We start from the raw sequence: 23,896 nt of genomic DNA, 5'->3' as shown, positions 1-23,896 counted from the left end.
TGATGAATAACTTACCAACTTATCCAGTAAAAGCACAACTAATTTGTTTCAATTTATTATAACATTATTATAAATGCCTAAATGACAGTTTCTTGGTCATGAAAAGTATTCATTACAAGGTGAATCTCAAAGAGTTATTAGCTGAAAACTTGGTGTGATGTGTCATCTTTAAACATCTTTAAACTCTCCTTGATTCCCCTCCCCCAGTTTTGGTTATGTAAATAACTTCTTGTAATAAATGGAACAAACGTAATCGATTCGTAATCTTTTTTTTTTTTTTTTTTTTATGACTAAAACTGTTGCTAATAAAATGGATCAGTGGGAGGCTGTTTCAGCTCTGCTGTAACAAACTGCATCATTTACAATTAGATAATAGATCAAACACTCCAGCTTCACATAGTGGGATGGAAATTTATCTTGATTTGTTTTAAAATTAAGGAAGAGAAAAAGCAAAATATTCTAAATAAATGGTTGTCGTTTGCAGCCAGCAGAGTGTTCCTCTCACTAATTCATTTCCTGGCTTTTTTATAGTGAAAATCATATTTTTCCCCCTTTAAATAACAAAATTACCAGAATCTTTAAAAATGACCAATATACGTATATGAAATTTATTTGATTGTATGATGCAGATAAAAAAAATATTTGATTCAACAGCTGAACACATGCAGAAGCTGACATTTAAAGCTCCATAATAATCCTATTCGGTCTTGTTGTCTGTGAGCTTTAAGTGTCTGAATCACTGTTTCTGTAACATCTTTACTCAAATCTGGAATATTAATGAGCGCCCCTTGTGTATGTTCTCTAATTTCACTCATGCACTCTTTTTCTTTCCTCTGTTTGTCCTTTTTGTTTTTTTCTGCATCCCTCGCCAGGTTACTATTTTGAGATCCGTTCCATCTGTGCTATAAGGATTAACACCCAGGTGGGTTTGTCTGGTTCCTCTGACGCAGCTGAGCCCTTCTCACAGTTTTTAGTTCTTGCTGCTCTCATTCCCTCTCTGGAAAAACATACGCTCTCGTCTGTTGGCACGCCCAGCCTGCATTCTGATGATGACGATGGTAGTTTTTAAGCTGCCGACGGTCACGTTCAGTGTTTCTGTGTTCGATCAGGAGTACCTGGACGTGCTGGGACGCCCCATGGTTCTGGCAGGCACTGAGGCCAAACAGGTTCAGTGGACTAACGTGTATCAAGATGCTTTGGTGAGACTCTGGATGTAGGAACAGTCTATAAAAAAATAGCATTTTTGAAATCTACTAAACAACTTTTTCTTCGCAGGGTCTCGGTCTGGTCGTGACTGGAACTCTTCCTGTTTTCAATCTCACCATGAACGGAAATTCACAGGTAGGTTTTTTTTTTTTCAGTTTAAATGTGAAATTAATTTATTTCTAACATGGCAGTTCTTTTGAGTTACATTTATGATGTCAAAGTTCATGCTCGACAATCCATGTAAAAAAATCCAACAAAGTTCAGTCAGGTCATCTGGGCGGTCTCTTTCTTTTTTCCTTACTTTTTTTTGTTGAGATGTTCCGTCCTTCATCCAAAGGGCTTCATCAGTCCGAGGAACCACAACAATCTGATTCCCACAATCAGCACACCCACATACTGATCCAACCAGTTTGCTGGTGATAAGATAGTGTCTGGTGAATTGATGAAGTCCTGTGGATGAAGGATGAAACGTCTCAACAATAACAAAAAAAAAAAAAAAACTTCCAGATGACCTGACTGAACTTTGTTGGATTTTTTTACCTGGATTATTGAGCATGAACTTTGATGTTTTGAACCACTTTGGTTATGGCTGTCTTAGAGGAGTTGACGGTGGAGAGGGTGGGCCCCAGAAACAATCATCACCATCAAACTGGTTGGCCCTCTATGTGAGTGTGCTGCTTGTGGGACTCAGTTTGTCGTGGCTCCTTGGACTGATGAAGTCCTTTGGATGAAGGACGAAACGTCTCAACAACAACAGCAAAAAGAAACCATCCAGATGACCTGACTGAACTTTGTTGGATACATTTATGACACTTTTCTTTGTTGTTTTCACAGAATCAGCTGATTTTAGGCGTCATGGGAGTGGACGTGCACCTCGATGAGATAAAACGACTGACGCCACGTTATAATGTCTGCACACAGAAGTCTTGTTATTCTTTATTTGTGTTGTTGATATGTCAGACCGAGCAGACCAATATGATTTATAGCAATCCTCTCCTTTTGTATCTGGAACAGCTCGGGGCAAATGGCTATATATTTGCAATTGATCCAAATGGATATCTGCTCCTTCATCCCAACCTTCAGCCAAAGGTGATTAATTTACCTAAAAATATTCTGTTAAGTGTTTGACTATTTTTTCTTTTTAATCATATTTTCCCTCGCTCGGCTCCTCTCAGCTTGTCAACCTTCCTGAACCGGTGACGCTGGACTTTCTGGATGCGGAGGTAGAAGATGAGAACAAAGAGGAGGTGAGCACCAAATGGAATTTTTTAAAAAGCCTCTTATTTTTAATCTGCTGCACGATGTCAGTCCCAAGTGTCTGTTTTGACATGTTTGGTTGATAAGAACTGATTTGTGTTTTTATTCTTAGATTCGACGACAAATGATTGATGGAAGACCAGGTGAAACACAGATCAAAACTCTTATCAAGTCTATTGATGAGGTAGGTGAATGTTTTTGGTCTTTTTCTTCAAAATGACTACCAAAGAGTATGGTAACATATAATATAACATGTGCAAATGATTTAAAACACCATTAGGTTCTCTAGACTTGTTTTTCCAAGCAGACAGACTTTCTTCTAATCTTTAAAGTGGTCTTGATCAAACTTTCTTCAGACCTTCTGAAGGTGTGTCCAAGCTTTTCATTTAGCCTTTTCTACTCGTTACTTGCTGTCCACGACAAATAAAGGAATTAAAAGGTGAGAAAAGTGTCAGACAAACTATGAACAGTATCCTAAATTTGTGTCTTTTAGAAACCGAACGAACATCGAACCTGAGAAATGCATCGTTCTTCTGTTGATCATCTTTGTGTGTCAAGTTTTAAACTACACAAACATTTTGAGAATTCTTGGAGCTTATGTGTCAAATTGTGTTATTGGTATTTTTTATAAAATTAATGCAATGGGAAAAATTGTATCGTTGTGACTGATTGCTGTTAACAAAATGTCTACAAATCCTATTAATTTGTGTTTTTGTTTGTTGAGTGTTATATCAACACAACATCGTTCCTTGAGTTTAGGAGCTTTTTTTGTGCGACTTAATAATAACAAAAAAAATAATCTAATAAAAATTATCAGGTTCTGGACAGAAAATAAGTAAACAGCCAAACAGTCTTGCGATTTTTATAAAGCTTAAAATCAAACTGCTCACACTATTAAAACATTATCAAAAAACAAAATATGAACATTTGCACCCAAAATGATCAAGATATTTTTTTTAATATCACTTTTCTTCCACTTTCACTCCTGAAATGAGTTGTATTCATTGAATTTATTGCAGATTTTAGTGTTTCAATGTTCTGATAAGAAGCTTTTTTTGTGTGGTGGTGTGAGATTACTACATTAACACTCCGAGTACAGATTAGAATTACTTGAATCCTAACGATCATATACAGTATGTGTGCTGATTGTGTGCGTGTATTTATTGCCAACATTTGAGAGCGAGAGAACTCGCATCTTATAGGATCAGTGGGAAAACTGCAGCTTTAAGTCTGGAAAAGTATTGTCAGTACCAGATATATTTAACAAATACTCAGATATTTAATTTCAAACTACTTCAGTCATGTTTGAACATACAATTGCAGCAATACATTGATGACGTATACAGAGGCTACACCTGGACTCCTATCAACGGGACGGACTACAGGTGAGTTGTGGAAATCACTGAAAAAGACATGAAGGGAAGAAATTTTGTGTTTTTTCACCAATGCACTTTAATATTTGACACGTTGCAGCCTCGGTCTGGTGTTGCCGCCCTACAACGAGTACTACATCCAGGCAGACCTGAGTGATGTGATGCTGCAGCTCCAGTGTGAGTACAGAGAGGCTCTGTGTTCGGCTTCATGACGGTAACCACCAGAAACAAGAAGTAAAAGGTGCATCTGTTTCTGTGCTGCAGATATGCAGTCGTTGTTGCCCAGCTCCTTTGAATCATCAGGACATGTGTTTCTGGCTCCAAGGTAATCGTCATCATCTTTTTTTAATTTGTTTAAAACTTAAAACATATGGAGAGCCATCTCATTCAAAATTAAATAAATAAATAAATACTGTTATTTAAAAATTATTAATAAATATTCCATTAAATACATAAATCTTGAAATAAATAAAAATAAATCTTGAAATAAATAAAAATAAATCTTGGGAAAAACTAAACATTTCTATCTAAATGATTTATTTCATGGGAACGTGTATTTATTTAATGGAATATTTATTAATATTTTTAAATAACACTATTTATTTAATTTTGAATGAAATGACGCTCCATAAAAACATAGCATAGCATTTTTGGATTAATACTTTTATCCCTGCAGGGAGTACTGCAAGAACCTGCAGCTTTCTGACAACAACACACAGTTTCTGCAGAACTTTCTCTCACTCATGCTGCACATCGCCCCAGAGTCTGATGAGTGTGAGTACAGAATACAGTAAATCACTCAGTTACTCATCGCAGACCCAAACGGGTGGGGTAGTAAGTTGCTTTTTTTTTTCAGGTGACCAAGGCCTCATCCACAACCTGATCCTGGATTCCCGGATTATCGGGCAGCTTGCATCTCGTGTATGGAAGAACAAGGATCTGAATGCGTGAGTAAGCTTGTCATAGAATGACATCTCACATGCATGCACGCATGTATGCACGCACGTATGCACGCATGCTTGTGACTTGTGGGGACTTTGCATCAACTTCCATTCATTTCTATAGCCTAACCCTGACCCTTACCCTAAACCATTACTAGCACATACCTAACCCTAACCCATCAGCAATTCACACCTTAGTCCTAAACCTAACCCCCCAACGAGACTTGGGGACCAGGTTTTGGTCCCCACAAGGAGCAGTTGGTCCCCACAATGTAGGATTTTTTTTTTTTTTGCAAAATTGGTCCGCACAGTGTAACCTGAAACAAAAATGCATGAATGCACACGCACACAACATAAATGAACCACATCTTAATGGTTAAAATAAAAAGTAAAGTTGACTTTTAAAAAATTACAGGTATGGCTTCCTAGCTGTATTTGCATCCACAGATGGAGGAGTTACACGAGTTTTTCCCAACATGTGAGTGAGATCAGAACATTTTATAGATTTAGCGCTGCAGGAAGACGTTCTCCTTGATGACGTGTGTTTTCTGTTTGAACAGAGCTGCTGAGTTGTGGGAGGAGGATCCCGAACCTTTTAATTCAAATTTTTACAGGCGAAGTCTCGACAATAAAGGCTACATGTTCAGACCACCATTGAAATCCTGTAAGTAACGGAACAAATTCACTCGGGTGAAGCAAATGATCTTACTGATTGTTCCAATAAAGTTTAGCTAAACATATCGAGTCTAAGCAGCTTTGAAGGCACCAATACTGCTTTTAGCAAATTTATATCTAAACCTCAAGGAGCAAATTGTGTCAAAGTAGAAAGTGTGTTCTTACATGAAACTTCAGAATCCAATAAATAGTTTTAATTATGTAGCTGAAGGCATCTGGAAGCTAAGATGCTACAACAATAACTTCAATCACAGCTATGCTATACCATAAAAAATTCTAGCCAAGAGCATCTTTATACCACATCCTAGCTTTGCTACAAAATGCTAGCAAAGCTAACAAACAAGAAATGAACTCATATTTTAGGAATGTTTTAAAACCAAACTCAGGAAGCAGAGCTTTGTCTTTACCTTGACCTCTAAGGACCTTTTGAAAACACCCATAACCTTTCAGGGCCCTTTGACAACCACGGGGTGCTAAATTAAGCTACCTCAGTGCTAAAATAACATTTTGTTGTCAAGATGTCATTGCTGCTCTTCCTTTTTAAAACTTTTTAACTACATAATTATTGTCTGAAGTTTTGCTTATCTTTGACCAAATGCTCCAATAGATCAGCCACAACTTGACACATCAGTTTTTCCTGTTTTAATGTTTATGAAGCCAAGCTCCTTTTGCCTATATTTTTAAATAAATTGAAAGAAATGGAACTGACACCAATCCTTTTTTAACTCGCTCCTGTAAGAAAAATCATGTTATGGACAGTACAGACATTTTTCAGTGTTTTGTTTATTTATGCTGGGGTGAGGGTATTTAGAGGAACCTGCGTGTTAGGATAAAGATGTTCCCTTTTTTTAAATCCCAAACAGCTTTTGATGACCTTGACGCAGCGGAAAACGACACCGTTGGAATCCTTGTTAGTTCAGCTGTTGAGGTTAATTTAGGAGGGAAACTGCTCAAACCTGCAGGTAAGAAACATTTTCAAACTGACTCTGGGAATATATTAGAATTTGTTTTAGCTTAAAAATCTTTTTAATATATTTTAATTATCTTTTATTTATATTAACCTTTCTCTTCTCTCTTTATCTTTTCCCACAGTGGTTGGAGTGAAGCTGGACCTGGAAGCGTGGGTGGACAAGTTTAAGATCCTGGCCAGCAACGTGTCCGACAGTCGTCAGGGTTCACACAGGGTAAAGCGCAGCATCATTGGGGGTTTTAGACATTAATCACACTTTTAAAACCAATTAACAACAAACCAAACCCTCTTTGATGCAACAGTGTGGACCATCCAGGAGCTGTGAGATGGACTGTGAAGTAAACACGGATGTAAGAAATTATCTTCATTTGGTTTTTCTCACCCCAGATTGTTGCAGATTAGTCAAGCAATTTGACAGAATCACTACGTTTTGACTACAGCAATTTATTTCAAGTGGAAATTAACGTATTTGAATAAAAGCAATGAAATTAGCTTTGTTGGGCAGATGAACATTAAGGGAAATTTTGCAACATAATTTACAAATTCACAGTTCAGTTTTTCTATATTTAACTGAAACAATCCTATTCCTAGATTAAGGCTGTGTTACACTGCAACATTAAAGCAAAGCTTATTTTTTGTGTTTAAATTCAGTTTCACACTGCAGTTAACAACACTTAACCCTTCTGCTGCCTTACAACTAAAGCGGGTTATTTTGACCCAAGGACAGCAGGATGGTTAAGAAAATGCATGTGACGTAACTTCAGTAATCCTGTTCTCATCATCTGCATGGGTTGTCTCCTCAAACTTGACACACAGCAACCTCTATTTTTTTCTCCAAACTTTAAAATGCACTGTTGACCATGTCCTCGTATCCTGTCTCAAAATGGTGAGACACATGTGAAGGACATTACTCAGGACATACTGATCAGTGATTATTAAAGTGGAGAGTGGAACCAGATGAGATTAAATGTTGAAAGAAAAAAGTGCATTTTAAGAGTTAATACACTGTAAACAGTTGGTTGAAGATTATTTTTTGGCTTGCCACAGTTGTTTGGATTCTCATTTATCCTCATGTGAGCCTTGAAACTTTCTGTGTCATATTTTCTGTAGGACCTCCTTTGTTATCTCATTGATGATGGTGGGTTCCTGGTTATGTCCAACCAGAGAGATCACTGGAAAAAGGTCTGCTTTTTATTCTAATCTTAACTAGAGAAATTCAATTTCCTGTGAAAATGCAGTGTGAATGCTTATTGCAGAAGAACTTGCTGAGAAACAGCTGAAATTAGCTTAAAAAACATGCTGAAACATAGCTAAAAATGTAGAACAAGCATAAGCAGGAGAAAGCAGAAAGAACACACAAGTTGAAATGAGTACAAAAAATGTGGAATTAGCTGAAAAGCTCATATTAGCATAAAACAGCTAAATGGGAGCTGAAATAACTGAAACTAGCAGAAATAAGCTGAAATGAGCATAGCAAGTTCAAATTAGCAGATATATTTTAATTAAGCTGAACGTAGCAGAAATTACCATGAAACTTTATCTGAAAACACCTGAAATTAGCTAAAATATCCTAAAAATCTAGCTGAAAAGGTAGAACAAACTTAAATTAGCATAAAAAAGCAGAAAGAACATGATTGCATTTAGGCTGACAGAAGCAGAAATAGGCAAAAAAAAGTGGAAGTTACCTGAAAAAAGCTGAAATTAGCATAAAAACAGCTGAAATAGGTAAAAGGTAGGAAAAAGTTGCAATTACAAGAAGGAAGTGGAGAGAACACATGTTTGCTTAATTTGGCTGAAAAAAGTTGAAATGGGTGTAACAAAGGTGGAATTTGCTAAAAAAAATAATGATAAAAAGAGCTAAAATTTGCATACAAACAGATGAAATAGAAAAAGCTGATACTTGCAGAAATAAACAGAACAGAGCAAAACAAGCTGAATTTAGCAGAAAGAAGTTAGAAGAAGTATAGAAATGTTGTAGTTAGCAGAAAAAAATCTGAAAGGAGCACAAAACAGATTTTAAAAACAGCCAAAATTAGCTGAAAGCAGCTGGAAAAAAGTTTGAATTTGCACAAAGAAGCTGAAAGAATCTGAACAGGAACAAAATGTGAAAGGAGCAGTAAAAGGCTGTAAACAGATCTAAACATTTGAAGGATGTGAAATGAGCTCAGTTCTCTTCCTATGAGGAAAAAAAACTGGCAGAAAAGGCTAAATATTTCAAAAAGCTAAAGTTGCACCAATACCAAGCAGCAAAGCACCCTTCTCCTGAAAGAGCTGAATGTTTTGATATACGAACTGTTGAAATAGCACAAAAATTGTGAAACAAGAAAGATGTCAACAAATGTATGGAAGACAAATTGATCATAATAGTGTGTATTCTTCATAAACATTCACATAATAATTTTTTAAGAGTTTATTTTAGAACAGACTTCATGCCTTATCCTGTTGTTTAAAGGAAAACAAACTGTCAGATTAAACCAAAAATCACACTTCTGTAAATTCAGTTCATTTGTGTCTACTGTCCAAATTAAAATAACAGATGGTCCCACTGTAACTGTCCATCCTGTCAGATTGGTCTCTTTTTTGGCGATGTGGACCCTTTCCTGATGTACGCTCTCTACAACAACTCCATCTTCACCCGCCGGCAGTCCTTCCACTACAAATCCGAATGTGAGGCAGTCAGCAGCAGCCAAACTGGTGCGGCCCCGAGAGGCATCTATGTGGTGAGAAACAACCTCACGCTGCCAGAGTTTAGCGGATGGTTAGACAACTGCACAGTTCCTTTTTTCTTTTTAAATTTAAATTCTTTGTTTCTACAGCCGTCCGTTGCTGACATCTTGAGCTTGGCCTGGTGGACATCCACAGTCGCATGGTGAGATTTCTTGTTTAAAACTGATTTTATTCTGTCACGATCTGCACACATGAACCCATCTCTGTCAGAGTTATTGTTATGTTTCCAGAACAAAGTTCAATGATTAACAGATGTTCGTTTTTCTTTAGGTCTGTGGTCCATCAGCTGCTGTATGGACTCATCTACAACAGCTGGCTCTATCAAGGTTAATCAGTTACTGTGTGTAGCCACACATAATCAAACTTTAATAGAATAAATAGAATAAAAAATAGAAAATAAAAATAGAATAAAGTAATAGTTCAGATAATGGGGTTCTATGGAAAGATTTAAAGCTATAATTTTACCTGTTATATATGCTGTAGCTTATTAAACAACTTCCGTTTGGAGAAATTTAGTTTAATTTCGAGGAGCTAACTGTGTCATGATCACCTTCCTCTGCCACGCCCACTTCCCCGCTGCTGATCAGTGCTCATGCCCTACACCTGCCACTCGCTCTCTTTAAGCGCCCCATCCGCACCAAATCTCTGCCAGATTATCAAACCCTTCATGGCATTAAATATCCAGCCTGACGTTCTCATCTCGACCTCACACCTTGTGGATTTGACCTCACACCTCGTCTTTTGGATTTACCGCTCTGCCTGCTCCTTGTCTGGTTTTGTTCTGCCCTTCTGCCCTTGGTAATGACAACTCCTTCTGCCTTACGGATTTTGGATTACGAATTGACCCCTGGATTAGTTTTGGACCTCTGACTCTCCGTGCTTGACCCCGTTTCATCTTTCGGACCACGACTCTGCAGCTGCTCTCTCGCCTGTTGCGGTGACGTCATCTCATCTCGCTCCGACATGTGGCTCCCTCATCACCTGCCTGAGAAGACGTTCCCGTGACTGGATCTAGACTCCTACCAGCGGTTGCAAAACAATACATTTATTTAAACGCTCTTGTTGTCTGGCTGAACTTTTGAATCCAAAAACCTGATCCCTGACAAACTACTAGACCAACAAGTCTTTACCCTTCTACCAATTTTGCTTTACACGGTTAGCTACATAGAGTTCTACTTTATATGCAAATACAAACAGCAGCAGCAGCTGTAACACTTCCTGTGGCACTTTCAGCTAGAATATTATGATATTTCTGCCAAAATAACCACGTACTGTATAATTAACAGGTGTAAAATGGCCCCACTCAGACTGCTCAGCTGTTAGCTTGTCAATACAGTTTAAATAAAAAGTTTGTCTTTGTTCAAAGAGCTACTTCTAGCAGGTAAGCTATTATTTATACATAACTTTTCAAAAAGAGCCCCACTAAAGACCAAAGTTCATGCTCAATAATCCAGGTATAAAACCCAACAATGTTGAGTCAGGTCATCTGGATGGTTTCATCTCTTTCTTTTTGTTTTTTTACTGAGACATTTTGTCCTTCATCCAAAGGACTTCATCAATCCAAGAAGCCGCCAAACAAAACTGATTCCCACAAACAGCATGCTCCAAAGTGGGGAAAAAAACAGTTTGCTGGTGTTAAGATGGCCTCTGGGGCCGGCCCTCTCCCCCATCAACTCCTCTGAGACAGTCATGCCAAAGTGGTTCAAAACACCAAAGTTCATGCTCAATAATCCAGGTGTAAAATCCAACAATTCCCACTTTAAAAGAATGCATTAAATTAAAGGACTGATAATAGTTGACACAATAAACTGTTTGATCAAACTTTTGCTAACTTAATCATGTTCTCAATCCCTAAAAATTTTGTTTTTCAGATGATGTCCTCGTTGACGGCTTTGAGACCAAAGTGAGCAGCTGTGTGACCATCCACAGCCAGTTCTTTTTCACCAACACCACAAACTCCTACAACGTGCTGCAGGACTGCGGGAACTGCTCACGGTACTTTCTGTTTTTCTTCAGCATCAGCAAAATATGTTGGAGTGTACATAATGTTTGCACTTTCAGGCCTTTGCTGTCCATGGGAAGGCTGGTTAATCATCCGTCACTGTCTCCCCCAGGTTGTTCCACGCAAAGCGGATAGAAAACACCAACCTTCTCTTTGTGGTGGCCGAGACGCTGCCCTGCAGCTCCTGTGAGATTGAGAGTCTGACCCAGATCAAAAAGGAGTGTATCCATTTTGTGCGCACACACACGCTCGCATACCTGTTTTCATTTCTGCTGTGGGTGGGATTAACATCTGTCACATGTGGTCACTGTTAACATTTCTTTAATCAGACTTTAACAGTTCAGGAGGAAAATCCATGTGAAGTTCTGAGCAACGCACGATACCGTAAAGGCCCGACTTCCTGCTTTGACTACAGTGCCTTAGTAAGTCCCTGCACAACAAGGAAGCAGAATTACAATTATTACATTACATTAAATAAATACACTTGTCCTCTATTCCTTTCCTGTCAACTGAAGACTAACATATAGCAATTACTTTGTGATTTGAAGTGAAGCTTTTTTGTAATTCTCTGACAGTTTTACATTTTTAGCAAAGTTCTTGTAACAAGATATGTCTTATATGTGTATTTAAAAAATGACACTCAGCACAATATACCATACCACTTTATTTATAAAGCATTGAAAACAGCAGCAAGGCCAACCCATGTGATGTACAGCAGAAACAAACAAGTAAAGCACACAGGAAAAAATACATACAGTAAATCCAAATGGAAGAAGATAACTAAATGACTAACATTGTTGAATAGAGAGAGGTTAAAAACAAAATCACACAGTGTCAAAAGCCAGAGAATAGAAGTGGGGTTTTAAACGAGACTTAAAAACTGTGATGGAGGGGGCCTGCCTGACATGCAGTGGTAAGTCATTCCACAGTCTTGGACCTGCAACAGAGAATGCCCTGTCACCTCTGAGCTCAAGTGGTTCACCAATAGAAGCATCTGATCTGCTGCCCTCAGAGAGCGCTGTGGGACATATGGCTGCAGCAGATCAGTGAGATAAGAGGGGGCAGAACTGTTAAGAGATTTAAACACATGCATTTGTATTTTGAACTGAATTTGAAAGTGAACCAGTGCCAAAACTGGTGTAATGTACTCTCTTTTGCCTGTACCGGTTAAAAACCCACAACACATCTACAAACCCACAGCACATCTACAATATATACTGTCTAAAATGCAAAATATGTTCGGTATAAGTCGTAATCTATTTAGGATTTAACAGTTAAAAACTATTGTTTTTTGTGTTCAAGTGACCCATTATCAATGACTTGGATACATTATTAAAAAAATAATAATAATGCAAATGCAGTCAGAAAGATAAGTTTTTATAATTTTTCTGAGGACAGGAGGATTTATTGTTCCCTTTTTGTGCAGGAAAACACGTCAGAGTGTGGACGGGGTCACTCTCTGCAGGCCTCTATAGGAGTCCTGCTCTTCATTCAGCTCGTTCTGCATCTCTTTCATCTCCCGCACGTACAAACTCTCTGACATTTTCCATCTCTTCGGATTTAGGCTCGGATCTACTGAAGGTCAGATCAAACAGCAACTGAGACAGTTTTCTTTTTTCTACCTGCTAACAACTCTTGGTGCAGCGTGCTTTGAAAGAAAACCCTGGGTCAGCACCTAGTGTTTTTTTTTGTTGTTTTTTTTGCCTTATTGCTTATATGTTTCTCAGTTTTCCTGGGCTGGAGTACAAAATAGAAGAAAATGTTTAGGCATGCAACTTAAACCTGGGCAAGTTTATTTGATTTTTTAAAGTATATTTTAATTATTATTAATAATTTTAAACAGGCTCAGTCACATTTTTCATGCATAAAAGGAGGTGGCAGCCAAGACCTATACTTTAATTTGTTTGTATTTACATGGGAGGTTTTAAAAATGCCTAAACCTTCATATGAAGATTGTTAGAGCTCTGCCCCTGCGTTTTTGTTTCTTAACTTTCTGGCAACTTGGCTTTTGTTTGCTTAAAATGACTCTTATGGTGTTTAAGAAGCTTCAAAACAGCGTGAATGAAACGTAAGTGCATTTAAAAAAAAACTCAGCATGCTCACAGACATCACTCCATGTGTGCTTTGAGCTGTTGAACATGTTCATTTTGCATTGTGAAGCTCAAGATTTTATCATTTCCCAAGAATAATCAGCTTTAGAAGCTACGCAGAAAAATAGAATTCAGTTCTAATTCAGCCATTTTTAGTCATTAATAAACAATAAAACTAAAATAATAGCTAAAAACTTTCATTATAACTGCTCCCTACTGCAGTCATGAATTTTTTTATATTAGTGATGAATAATTATATGAGTAAAAGTACTTTTTGTGCAAACTATTCCTTTTTGACAGTTCCTTCAAGCTGATTTTAGCGAATAAATTAGCCGAGTTATCTGTCTCTGCAACAAGCCTTCCGAGGGTTATTTCAGTTAGTCAAGATAAATTGTGCAGTTTGTTGCAATTGATTAAAAACAGTACAATCCTAAAAAAAAAAAAAAAAAAAAGAGTAGTATGTGGTGCTTCTATTGTAGCCAGGTCACAATCTTCTGTCTATTAACCAGTAGATACATTAGCTGACTAAAGTGCTGCAGAAACCACAGAATAAATTCAATCTATGCTACAAAGTCTTTGTTTGAAAGAGTTTAAACTGCAGGAACATTTTAAAATAAAACATGTAGTGGTTTTAAATCTCTGACTTCTTAAAATTAAGGCATACCTTTAAAAATCACATCTACCACAGCTTCAGCTGTTGGACTGTAGTAAGATATTATCCAGTAACTATTGTGTGTTCAGTCGAAAACAGACAGAAAGATTTACGTGCACGCTTTTGAGCAGCATGCAGGACGCATCAAGCATGCCATCATCACAGAGCAGTGCAGAGGTTCATACTGGAGCAGAAAGTACTCTCAGTATTAGGTTTCCATTTGTAAGTATTATTTTACGTACGGTATTTTTCAGACTATAAGGCGCAATATCAACGAACAGGTCTGTTTTCATACAAAAGATGCACCGGACTATAAGGCGCATTAAGCGAAACAAGTTCATTTTGACAGATTTTTGAGTGCCGTGCACCACATACAATTGTTTCAAGGTCAGTAAGCACAACCAGAATGAATACACTGTTGATTTTTGAGAAAATTAAAGGATTTGAAGTGCCTTATAGTCCAAAAAAACGGTATTGTATCTGCAAATGTATGCATTTATTTTTCCCCTGCATTTTTTCTGAACCTATTTAAACGTCATATTGTGCCTGTTTATTTTTTTTTCACATTTAGTCCTTCTGATGTAGAATACAGGAAGCCCCAGCTTTGTCAGCTGTTCCTACACGATGGTCGATCCGAGCCATAACCTCACATTCACTCCAGTGTCTTTCAATCCACTTCTGACCTTTGCCAAGACAGTTCCAGTGTTTTCTGTGTCAGACATGACCGACTTCTCCTCCTCTCTCTAAAGCATGTGTTTGTCTTGTATGTCTTTAAATCCCACACGATTTTATATGAAAAGAACAAGTTCATTTTTATCCCTACAACTATTTTTCTGTGGACATTTTAACATGAGACCAGGAGAGAGAAAAGCCACTACAGTATAATGAAGTAAAGTGACTTTTTACGACACATATCACTGAACAAACAGCTACTTTATGTGCTTATTGTGGTACGAGGTTATTAACATTTGGCTTTGTTGAAATGCTTCCACCGCTGCTTGATGTGATTTTTAAAGTGCTTCCAGTCCAGTTAGATGTTGTCAAAGGAGCTCAAATCAAAGACAAATAACTAATTTTGCAACTTAGTTATGCATCCTTATGAGCATTCAGCAGCAAAATAATACATTATTTGCAATAACAATATGATAATTGAATACTTTGTTTGAGCATTTAGCACATCTCTTGATATAAACGAAGAGTAACTTGCATTCCTTGTTACTGATGGAGCCTGAAAGCACAGAAAACATCAGTTGTTTGCTTGATGTGAAGCTCTTCATCATATTTTTGTAAACTGCATTGCCAATAAGTTGTCAAACTGGGATTTATGCACTTGTGTATGCTTCTGTATGGGGGAATGTAGCTTTTAGACAGCTTTTGACGTTCTGAATATGCTGTCAATACGCTGTACGTTTTTATTTGTACTGCTTGTAGGTGATGATTCACTGCGACAGAGTTTCTGCTTCATCATGTGCAGCTCCTTAGCTGTTTCACTTTATAAACTTGATTTAATGAAGATAATGACTGGGGAGGGGGGGTCCGATGGGCCTAGAACTAATGTTTAACCCTGCGACCCGGTGCATCTGGATGTAATCTGAGCTCAGAGATGCTTTCACTGTTCAGCAGATGAATGTAAGAAAATCATTGTCCAATAAGGAGATCAGCCCCTCAAATACAGACAGCAGTGTGATAACGTTGCAAACAGGAAGCTGGAGTGCACGTACGACCTTTCACGGTGAATCATTCCTTCTTGTATTTTTTTGTTATTAATCCGGCAATTTATTAGGGAGGGATATTTAAAAAAAAAAAAAGTATAAAACAGTACTTTTTGGGCAACATATTTGTAAACTGTTTTTGTTTTTATGTATTCATGTTCTGTCTGCCTGGTGTTCCACCCTGCAGTGCCTTGCTGCACTCATCGTTTTGGATTACAGGAGCATTTTGGATCTTAGACCCGAGGACACTTATCCTGCAGGTTGTGGCAAAGACACGCACAGAGCTCTAAAAGGACTCCTCGCTCGGGGAATAAAAAAAAGGATGATCATCTTGAACGTTTTTTTTTTTTTAAGCGGCACGGCAGATGTGCGTTTAGCAGCAGGCGTTTTCTTCCTGCCTTCTGACGGACAAAATCCAGCCTCGCTGCCGTTCTGATTTTATTTCTGCTCTGTGGCTCAGGTTTGAATCACACGACGCATTTCTACTGAGCTGCTCAGTTAGGACTGAATGAATGTTGGTTTACAGTTCACCTGCTGTTGTGCTTCTCCTGCGTACCCGAGCATGACGGGGACGTGGAGAACAAAGACTTTAACACAGACACGACCTGCAGGATGTTCTTTTCTTTGCATCAATGAAACAACAATGTTCAATTCTTGAGAATGAGACATTGAGGAACTCTAGGCTGCAGTTTAACATTTTTCCACTGCTGAGGTCAGTGTAGTTTTGTTTTTGTTTCAAACGACTGATATTTATTTGCATGATATTTTGAACAGATGTGTACATATCCTAATGAATAGTTTACATTTCTGTCCGCATCTGGCTCTGCGTTCAGGAATACTGCACGTGAAGAGGAGGCTGCAGATGAAGCTGAAAGTTTGACTTCAGTGAAGCCCACGGGAACCGTCCGTTTGAGTTTAGGTCTTTATGCAGCAAGTGAAAGCACAGACAAGTCTAGAGTTACAAGCAAAATACTGCCTGAATAAATCTTTATCATTTATTTAGGAAAAAGGATTTCAGATTCATGTAAAAACTGAAAATTATTTATCCATTTAAAGATTGTTTAACTGATAAACAAGTCAGTGGCAAACGTTGGGACATTTTAATTTATTTTGTCATTTTATGAGAAATGTAATGCTTTCGTTTTTAATTCATGCATCGTTTTATATGTTTGTTATACTTATTTAAATATTGTGGTTGATATTTGTGTTATCATACAGGAGCTGAATGTACTGGATGCTTGTGAGGACGTACGAAGCAGTTTACAAGTAAAATAGCATCAAACGTTCAAAAGTGATCAGTATATCCTGTTTGTCTCTGGATGTTTTTTGCTGTAAGTTTGCTTTTCATTTCGCTGATAACGTTGTTTACTCCGGAACGTTTGCTCTCTCTGTGCCACTCTCCAGCGCCACTTAATTTTGTACAGACGATGCGAAGCAGAAGACGAAGGCTAAATTTGTAAAGATTTTGTCATTCTCTATATGAAATGGATATTTAAATGTTTATATCTTTGGTGATTAAAGGCTATTGATATTTTTCACTTCAGCTTTGAATGGTGGTTGTTTCCTAAAATTTTTGTTCTTAATTTTAGTTCAGTTATGAAAACTATGCAAAGCAGCGAGTGATATGCATTCCTTCAAGGGATGCTACTATAGTTTAGTTTCTCCTATAGGATTGCTTCAAATGTCTAAAAATAGTTGCAGTTATTCATGTAGTTTTGAAGCTTTGGGAGTTTACCGGAACTAAGTTTATAATGCAGTGAAGCTTTTTCACGTCGGTGCATTCCAGAGAGCAGCTCCAGAGTCAGTCAGCTGTTGTGGATTAAGCTATCTATGTTCAGCACACTGGGCGAGGACCTGAAAAGGAACCAAAGGGTGAGTCAGTGTATTGACCCATCCTGGGCATCTGCTCCCTCTGTCATTCAGTAGAGATATCAAACTGTAAGGAGGCCAAGATCCTCAAAGGAACGATGATAGCTCTTTGATGATAAAACTTCAGGGGTGGACAGGATGTTTGACTCCACGAACCAAGCCTTGGCTGCCATCTGTTCTCTGGAGTTTAGTTAGAATGAGTCAAACCTTTCCTCCAGCAGGCGTTGTGCACCTCATAGCATGGTTTAAAGAGACAAACACTGTCCCACTTAATTATAATAACTATAATCCCAAAACTGTGCTGCTCAAGGTGGTTGCATGTTGGAGTAGCTCTCTTAGTCATTCTGAGATTTTGCTTTTGAAAACTTTAATTACTCTTTTATCTGGAAGTAAATCACTTTTTTTTGGGACGATTACTTCCTCTGGTATAAGATGTTGTGCCACTGGAAGGATTTTTACTTAAACCTTTTTTACTTTAGGACATTTGTTATGATGCGTAACCATGACAACATGGTAGTTTTCTACAACTGGGAGCTGCTGATGAACATTTTGAGTTGAAAAGGAGGTGCTGTGGATGCATTACCGTCTACCTGGATTCGAGTGCCTGACTGCCGAGCTCTTGGAGGTAGCGGGAAACGCGACTTGTGACAGCGGGAGGACCGAGATCATCCCCTGGCACATGCAGTTAAGTCCGCAGCGATGAGGAGCTCGGCGGGTTGCTGGGAGAAGTGGCCATCGCTTGGGGAGGAGTTCAGCCCGCCATTCAGGGAGTCCAGCTGCCCAAGAGGGCCAAGAAATGTGCTGGGTCTGGATGGATGGATTGGCATCTGCAACCAGTTTCTTCAGATCTGCTGTGGGACGGACTACTACAAGAGATCCTGCCTGCCCACAGACATCAGCATCTAGAACAGCTCTAATGAAACTAGGATGTTACAACAACAATTAATTTCCCTTTGGGGTTAATAAAGTATTTTTGAATTGACTTGAATAATATCTGTCCATCAGCATTTGACAAAGCAGTTTGAATCCTCTTGCCATGTAAATAAAGCGTGTTAGATTTATCCAGCCTGATCCCTTCAGAAGAGAAACCGAACAGATGAAGCTTTTAGGAGAGCTATGGACTGAGGTCTGCCCACGAGCGAAAACTGGCTTCTATTTCAGATCATCACAGAGGAGTTATGATAGCTGTTTCAGCATCAGATATGATTTACTTTTAACTGTTTGTTTAGCATATGTATTAGTATCCTTTCTGAAAATTAAATAGGATATGAAAAAAAAATCAGAAGAAGTGTTAGTTTGAACAGGCTTAACTTTTTACATCACCTAAAAATGAATAGAAAACTTCTGACAAGTCAAATCAAGTTAAAACCTTGGGCATTGTGATATTAATATGAAAACACAGGAAGTATAGGCTAGCGATTACCAAAGTTTTCTGCAAAAATAAAAGGTCAGAGCAAAGTTTGGGCTGTTGTGTTGAGAAAGAAAATATACAGTATCAAATCGTACTTGGTAATGTTTGTTTATTAAAAAAAAAAAAAAAAAAAGTTCAGAAGACCAGATGCAGATGGTGTGAGATGTCCGGTTTGCTGCTTGTCTCGTTTGTTTTGTAGAAAAGTAGCCATAATGCAAGGATAACTGCAAACAGCGCTGGGTACCAACATTTTATATGTTTTCTTACATTTCTATGGTTGACTGAATTAATGTGGGCCTTTTAGCTCAGTTTGTATCTGTGTTCAGGTCATAGTAACTATTGCTTTGTTACGCATTATGTAACTGTGCTTAACATCCATCCATTCTTCCTTTACGGGTCACAGGGGTCACTGTTGCTCATATCCAGCACCAGCAGTCATTGTGTGAGAAGAAAGGGGAAACCCTGGACAGGTTGCTAGTCCATCACAGGGCCACGTAGAGACAAATGAAACAATTATTCACACAAACACCTAGGGTCAATGGAGTTCCCAATCAGCATCAACATGCATGTTTTTTGTCTGTTGGAAGAAACCGGAGTACCCAGAGAAAGCACATGCATGCACAGAGAGAACATGCAAACTCCACCCAGAAAGGTCCCCGGCCAGGATTCAATCTGGCAACCTTCTAATTGAAGGTAACAGCTCTGAGCCACAACCCCACTCTGGGTTTTACAAAGTGACTTTATTTCTCTCATTCCTTTATTATTTAAGTCAAATCGTCTCTGGTGATTTTAAATGTAGCAAAAACAACAGACAATGTGGCACAAACATGACCTGCACTTACTGTGTATGTATAGTTAAAAGTGTGTATTTTAGATTATTATTCTACCTTTGGCAACAAGAAAGAAAAGAAGTGTAAAGACGGCAGGGTCGTTGAATATTTTATTGAATATAGTTCTACATTTATTGAGAGCATTTCAAAGAAAAATCATATTTTATGATTCTCACTTGGCCTCCCACAAAGGTTTTTAGCTTATTCTTCAGACTCCTTTGCCTGAAACAGATAAAAATAAATAATTAACGTTGTAAGTGGACTGTGTATAATTCAAATTTACATGTGGATTCAGATACGAACATTAGCGGTAGCGCCAGAGATGAAACGCGCTCTGTTGAAAACCGCCACAACTTTACTTACTTTTCCGATTTCCCGACTCTTGGCCCTCAGCTTGTTGACCTGAGACTCGGCGATGTCGGCACGCTCCTGAGCTTCCTCCATCTCGTGCTGCACCTTCCTCAGCCTGGACATGTGAGTGTTGGCCTGCTCTTCCTGCCAGGAAAATCAACAACAGAATTATTAAACCATGGGGCACAGATATTCTAGTAGATCATTAAAAAAAATAACTTTGAGTTCTGCATGCAGCCATGAAAGTCTTAAAAAGACTTACAGCCTCCTCAGCCTGTCTCTTATAAGCCTTCACTTTCAGCTGCAGTTTGTCCACCAGATCCTGCAGTCGGACGATGTTCTTCTTGTCTTCCTCAGTCTACAGTTTACAATGATAAATAATAAATGTATCAATAAGCAGTTTTGTTTTGCTTTGGTAGTGATCGTCTGAAAAAAGAAAGCTTCCAACCTGATAGGTGAGCTCCTTGACTCTTCTCTCATACTTGCGAACACCTTTGATGGCCTCTGCTCCTCGTCGCTGCTCGGTTTCGACTTCAGCCTCCAGCTCACGCACCTGATACAGAAACAGCTTTTACTCTGGAGCTCAGAACCACTCAGTGGGGGAAGTTTCTCTTTCAAGTTGGTTACAAGCATACCCGAGCCTCCAGTTTCTGGAGCTGCTTCTTGCCTCCCTTCATGGCCAGATTTTCAGCTTCATCCAGACGGTGCTGCAGGTCCTTCACCGTCACCTCCAGGTTCTTCTTCATCCTCTCCAAATGAGCGCTGGTGTCCTGCTCCTTCTTCAGCTCTTCGGCCATCATGGCAGCCTGAACATTTCCAGTCATTGTTTTGTTTTGATTAGACATTGAAGGAGGGACAACTTCTGCTGGGATAAAGCTCAGGAGGACTTACGTCAGTGATGGCCTTCTTGGCTTTATCTTCAGCGTTTCTCGCTTCCTGAACAGCATCTTCCACCTCCCCTTGGATCTGAACCAGATCAGCCTCCAGCTTCTTCTTGGTGTTGATCAGGCTGGTATTCTAGAATAAAAGAAATGACAATGCAGTCCCACGTGCAAAACCAAATAGAGGTACGCAGACTGGTCAGACTTTTGGTTAGGTACCTGAGAATGCAGCAGTGTAACACGCTCGCTGGCATCAACCAGTTCCTGTTCAGCCATTTTGCGGCTTCTCTCTGTTTGCTCGAGAGCAGCTCTCAGCTCCTCAATCTCAGCCACCATCAGGGTGTTCCTGCGCTCCACCATCGCCACCTGCTCCTTCATGTCATCCTGGCCTCTCAGCGCTTCATCAAGATGGAGTTGAGCATCCTGGATAAAAATAAATGAATAAATAAAAACAAGTGCTTCAGATTCTTTCAGAATGTGAAAGTTGTTTAAGAAACCCATCTTTAGTCGTACCTTAAGCTGTCCCTGCACGTATCTCAGCTGTTTCTGAGCTTCAGCTGCCTGGCGGTTTGCGTGGCTCAACTGGATCTCCATCTCATTCAGGTCTCCCTCCATCTTCTTCTTGATTCTCAGGGCATCGTTCCTGCTCCTGACCTCGGCGTCCAGAGTGCTCTGCATGGTCTCAATCACCCGCTGGCTGTTCCTCTTGATCTGTTCGATCTCCTCATCCTTTTCTGCCAGCTTTCTGTCGATTTCGCTCTTGACTTGGGTGAGCTCCAGCTGAACACGGAGAATCTTGGACTCTTCGTGCTCCAGGGTTGCCTGTGAACATGGGGAATTTGGGTCATTTTTGGAAACAGTATAAGTTATGCTCTAAACGTTTGCTTTTATCTTTAAATTGTGTTTTATGGGGTTTTTTTTTAATCACAGGTTTACATTTTATAGATGTTTTAGGATTTCAGTTTAATCTAAAGAGCAGCAATTTTACCTCTGCCTCCTCCAGAGCAGTCTGGATTTCTGACTTCTCAGTTTCCACAGTCTTCTTTCCTTTTTCAAGCTCATGGATTGTTTTACCCGTCTCACCAAGCTGTTCAGTCAAGTCTGAGATCTCCTCTGTTCAAGCGAGATGTTAAGGCACAAATATAAGAATGCTGATATTTAACAATCCAATTGTGTTTAGGACAGTGGTTTAAAAAGTAAAATTTATCCTACGTTGCAGGTTCTTGTTCTCCCTCTTTAAGGTCTCCAGGTGGTCCAGAGCTTCTTCATAAGAGTTCTTCATTTTGAAAAGCTCAGTGCTCAGTGAACGAGCCTCCTTCTGAGCTCCTTCCAGCTCCGCTTGGCTCTCCTCATACTTCTGCTTCCACTCGGCAAGAACCTGAGTGTTCAACGAGCTTCAGTTTGTCATGTTTTTTAACGTCACGTCACATTATCTGTTGGTGATGAATCAAAGAATGCTGTACCTTGTCAAAGTTCCTCTGCTTCTTGTCCAGGGTTGCAGCCAGAGCATTAGCTCTCTCCACATCGATCATCAGGTCCTCCACTTCACTCTGCAGCCTCTGTTTAGTCTTTTCCAGAGAGGCACATTTGGCATTCACAGCCTCGATGGATTCCTCGGCATCCTGAAGACGCTGGGCCAGCTTTTTCCTGTGCAGGATAATTGATTTTCAGACTTCAAGTCATGTACTTTGCAATTTAAAGCCATTACAAACGGGAAAAAAAAGAACTTACTTAGCCTCCTCCAGCTCCTCAGTGCGCTGAATGGCGTCAGTCTCATATTTGGTTCTCCACTGAGCCACCTCGCTGTTAGCCTTGGACATTGAACGCTGCAGCTCCGCTTTGGCCTCCTGCTCCTCCTCATACTGCTCTCTGAGCAGATCACAGTCGTGACGAGCCGACTGGACAGCATGAGCCAGGGCGTTCTTGGCCTACCATCCAAACAGGAACAAGATAGACACTTCTAACCATCTCATGGTATTTGACTTTGCTGTTGTCCAAGTTGCATCTATAGACTGTTACCTTCACTTCCTCCTCAATGTGCCTCTTCAGCTCTTCAATCTGCTGAGTGTAAGCCTGCTTGCCTCTGGTGAGCTGAGACACAAGCGCTTCTTTCTCCTCCAGCTGCCGAGAAGTTTCACCTGTGTAAGGATAATATTTAAAACGAGATACGAGCAGAACATGAATGCATTTAATTTATACACAGTCCCTACAATGTAACCAGATATCATCAGGACTGAGACGTGTTCTTCAGAATGCAGTTGATCTTGTTGCATGCTGCAAAGCCCCGATAGGCTTTTCACTATTGCAACAAAAAAGCTTAGCATGCTTGTAAACTTACGTCGTAACTATTTGAACTATATAAAAAAAATTATCTGGAACTTTTAATCAGCTATTGTCCCTAGGTGTGAGTAAGAGTGTGAATTGCTGTTTGTCTTGTGTGTCCCTGTGATGGACTGGAGACCTGTCCAGTGTGTCCCCTGCCTCTCGCACAGTGATTGCTAAACATGGGCATCAGTGACCCCATGACCCAAAAAGGAAGACACGGGTAAAGATAATGGATGGACATCTGCTAGTTGTAGCATACAACATGTAGGCACATTTATGACTGATGCATATTTGGTATATTTTGCTAAAAATAAAAATAAAATTTAAAACTAGAAAGTTACCATTTTCAGTTTGAAGTCGGGCCTTTTGTGCACTGATATCATTCAGCTGACGAACATTCTCATCATTCTTGGCTTTGAGCTCACTCAGCTGATCCTCCAATGTCCTGCACATCTTCTCTAAGTTTCCCTAATAAATAAATGACATTTTGCTAAAAATAAAATAAATGCACTTCATCCTACGTTCTCAAAAATTATGTTTATATGACATTTTTGAGACATTGAAATTTTGACCATTTTTGTACCTTTGCTTTTGCAATGGCCTCCATGTTGCTTGAGAGGTCAT

General features: G+C 39.2%; 2 protein-coding genes across 2 annotated transcripts in view; one reads left to right on the top strand and one right to left on the bottom strand.

Annotated features, from left to right (window-relative positions):
- Window positions 1–12,934, top strand: part of LOC119412468 (voltage-dependent calcium channel subunit alpha-2/delta-2-like) — a 43,130-nt gene extending 30,196 nt beyond the window's left edge. The window contains 25 exon segments of the mRNA XM_037679475.1: window positions 873–922; window positions 1,110–1,199; window positions 1,276–1,341; window positions 2,041–2,115; window positions 2,221–2,295; window positions 2,382–2,453; window positions 2,576–2,647; window positions 3,787–3,848; window positions 3,937–4,013; window positions 4,101–4,161; window positions 4,513–4,610; window positions 4,693–4,783; window positions 5,193–5,255; window positions 5,338–5,441; window positions 6,316–6,414; window positions 6,545–6,636; window positions 6,725–6,772; window positions 7,533–7,604; window positions 8,990–9,142; window positions 9,239–9,291; window positions 9,420–9,475; window positions 11,021–11,144; window positions 11,264–11,373; window positions 11,491–11,573; window positions 12,578–12,934. Coding sequence (XP_037535403.1) covers window positions 873–922; window positions 1,110–1,199; window positions 1,276–1,341; window positions 2,041–2,115; window positions 2,221–2,295; window positions 2,382–2,453; window positions 2,576–2,647; window positions 3,787–3,848; window positions 3,937–4,013; window positions 4,101–4,161; window positions 4,513–4,610; window positions 4,693–4,783; window positions 5,193–5,255; window positions 5,338–5,441; window positions 6,316–6,414; window positions 6,545–6,636; window positions 6,725–6,772; window positions 7,533–7,604; window positions 8,990–9,142; window positions 9,239–9,291; window positions 9,420–9,475; window positions 11,021–11,144; window positions 11,264–11,373; window positions 11,491–11,573; window positions 12,578–12,691 — 2,060 coding nt within the window. The 3' untranslated portion in view covers window positions 12,692–12,934.
- Window positions 12,935–19,812: 6,878 nt separating this feature from the next.
- LOC119412815 (myosin heavy chain, fast skeletal muscle) overlaps window positions 19,813–23,896 on the bottom strand; it is a 10,819-nt gene continuing 6,735 nt past the window's right edge. The window contains exons 6-20 of the mRNA XM_037679849.1: window positions 23,856–23,895; window positions 23,614–23,740; window positions 22,967–23,085; window positions 22,679–22,875; window positions 22,411–22,594; window positions 22,160–22,325; window positions 21,936–22,060; window positions 21,461–21,769; window positions 21,167–21,370; window positions 20,958–21,083; window positions 20,702–20,872; window positions 20,515–20,619; window positions 20,329–20,424; window positions 20,079–20,210; window positions 19,813–19,937 (exon numbers count right to left, since the gene is read on the bottom strand). Coding sequence (XP_037535777.1) covers window positions 19,917–19,937; window positions 20,079–20,210; window positions 20,329–20,424; window positions 20,515–20,619; window positions 20,702–20,872; window positions 20,958–21,083; window positions 21,167–21,370; window positions 21,461–21,769; window positions 21,936–22,060; window positions 22,160–22,325; window positions 22,411–22,594; window positions 22,679–22,875; window positions 22,967–23,085; window positions 23,614–23,740; window positions 23,856–23,895 — 2,122 coding nt within the window. The 3' untranslated portion in view covers window positions 19,813–19,916. The remainder of the gene's footprint in view (window positions 19,938–20,078; window positions 20,211–20,328; window positions 20,425–20,514; window positions 20,620–20,701; window positions 20,873–20,957; window positions 21,084–21,166; window positions 21,371–21,460; window positions 21,770–21,935; window positions 22,061–22,159; window positions 22,326–22,410; window positions 22,595–22,678; window positions 22,876–22,966; window positions 23,086–23,613; window positions 23,741–23,855; window position 23,896) is intronic.

The sequence above is a fragment of the Nematolebias whitei genome, chromosome 7 (assembly GCF_014905685.2).
Source record: "Nematolebias whitei isolate Nwh7 chromosome 7, NemWhi1, whole genome shotgun sequence".
NCBI classification, from domain to species: Eukaryota; Metazoa; Chordata; class Actinopteri; order Cyprinodontiformes; family Rivulidae; genus Nematolebias; species Nematolebias whitei.
This window is presented reverse-complemented; position numbering and strand designations above follow the sequence as displayed.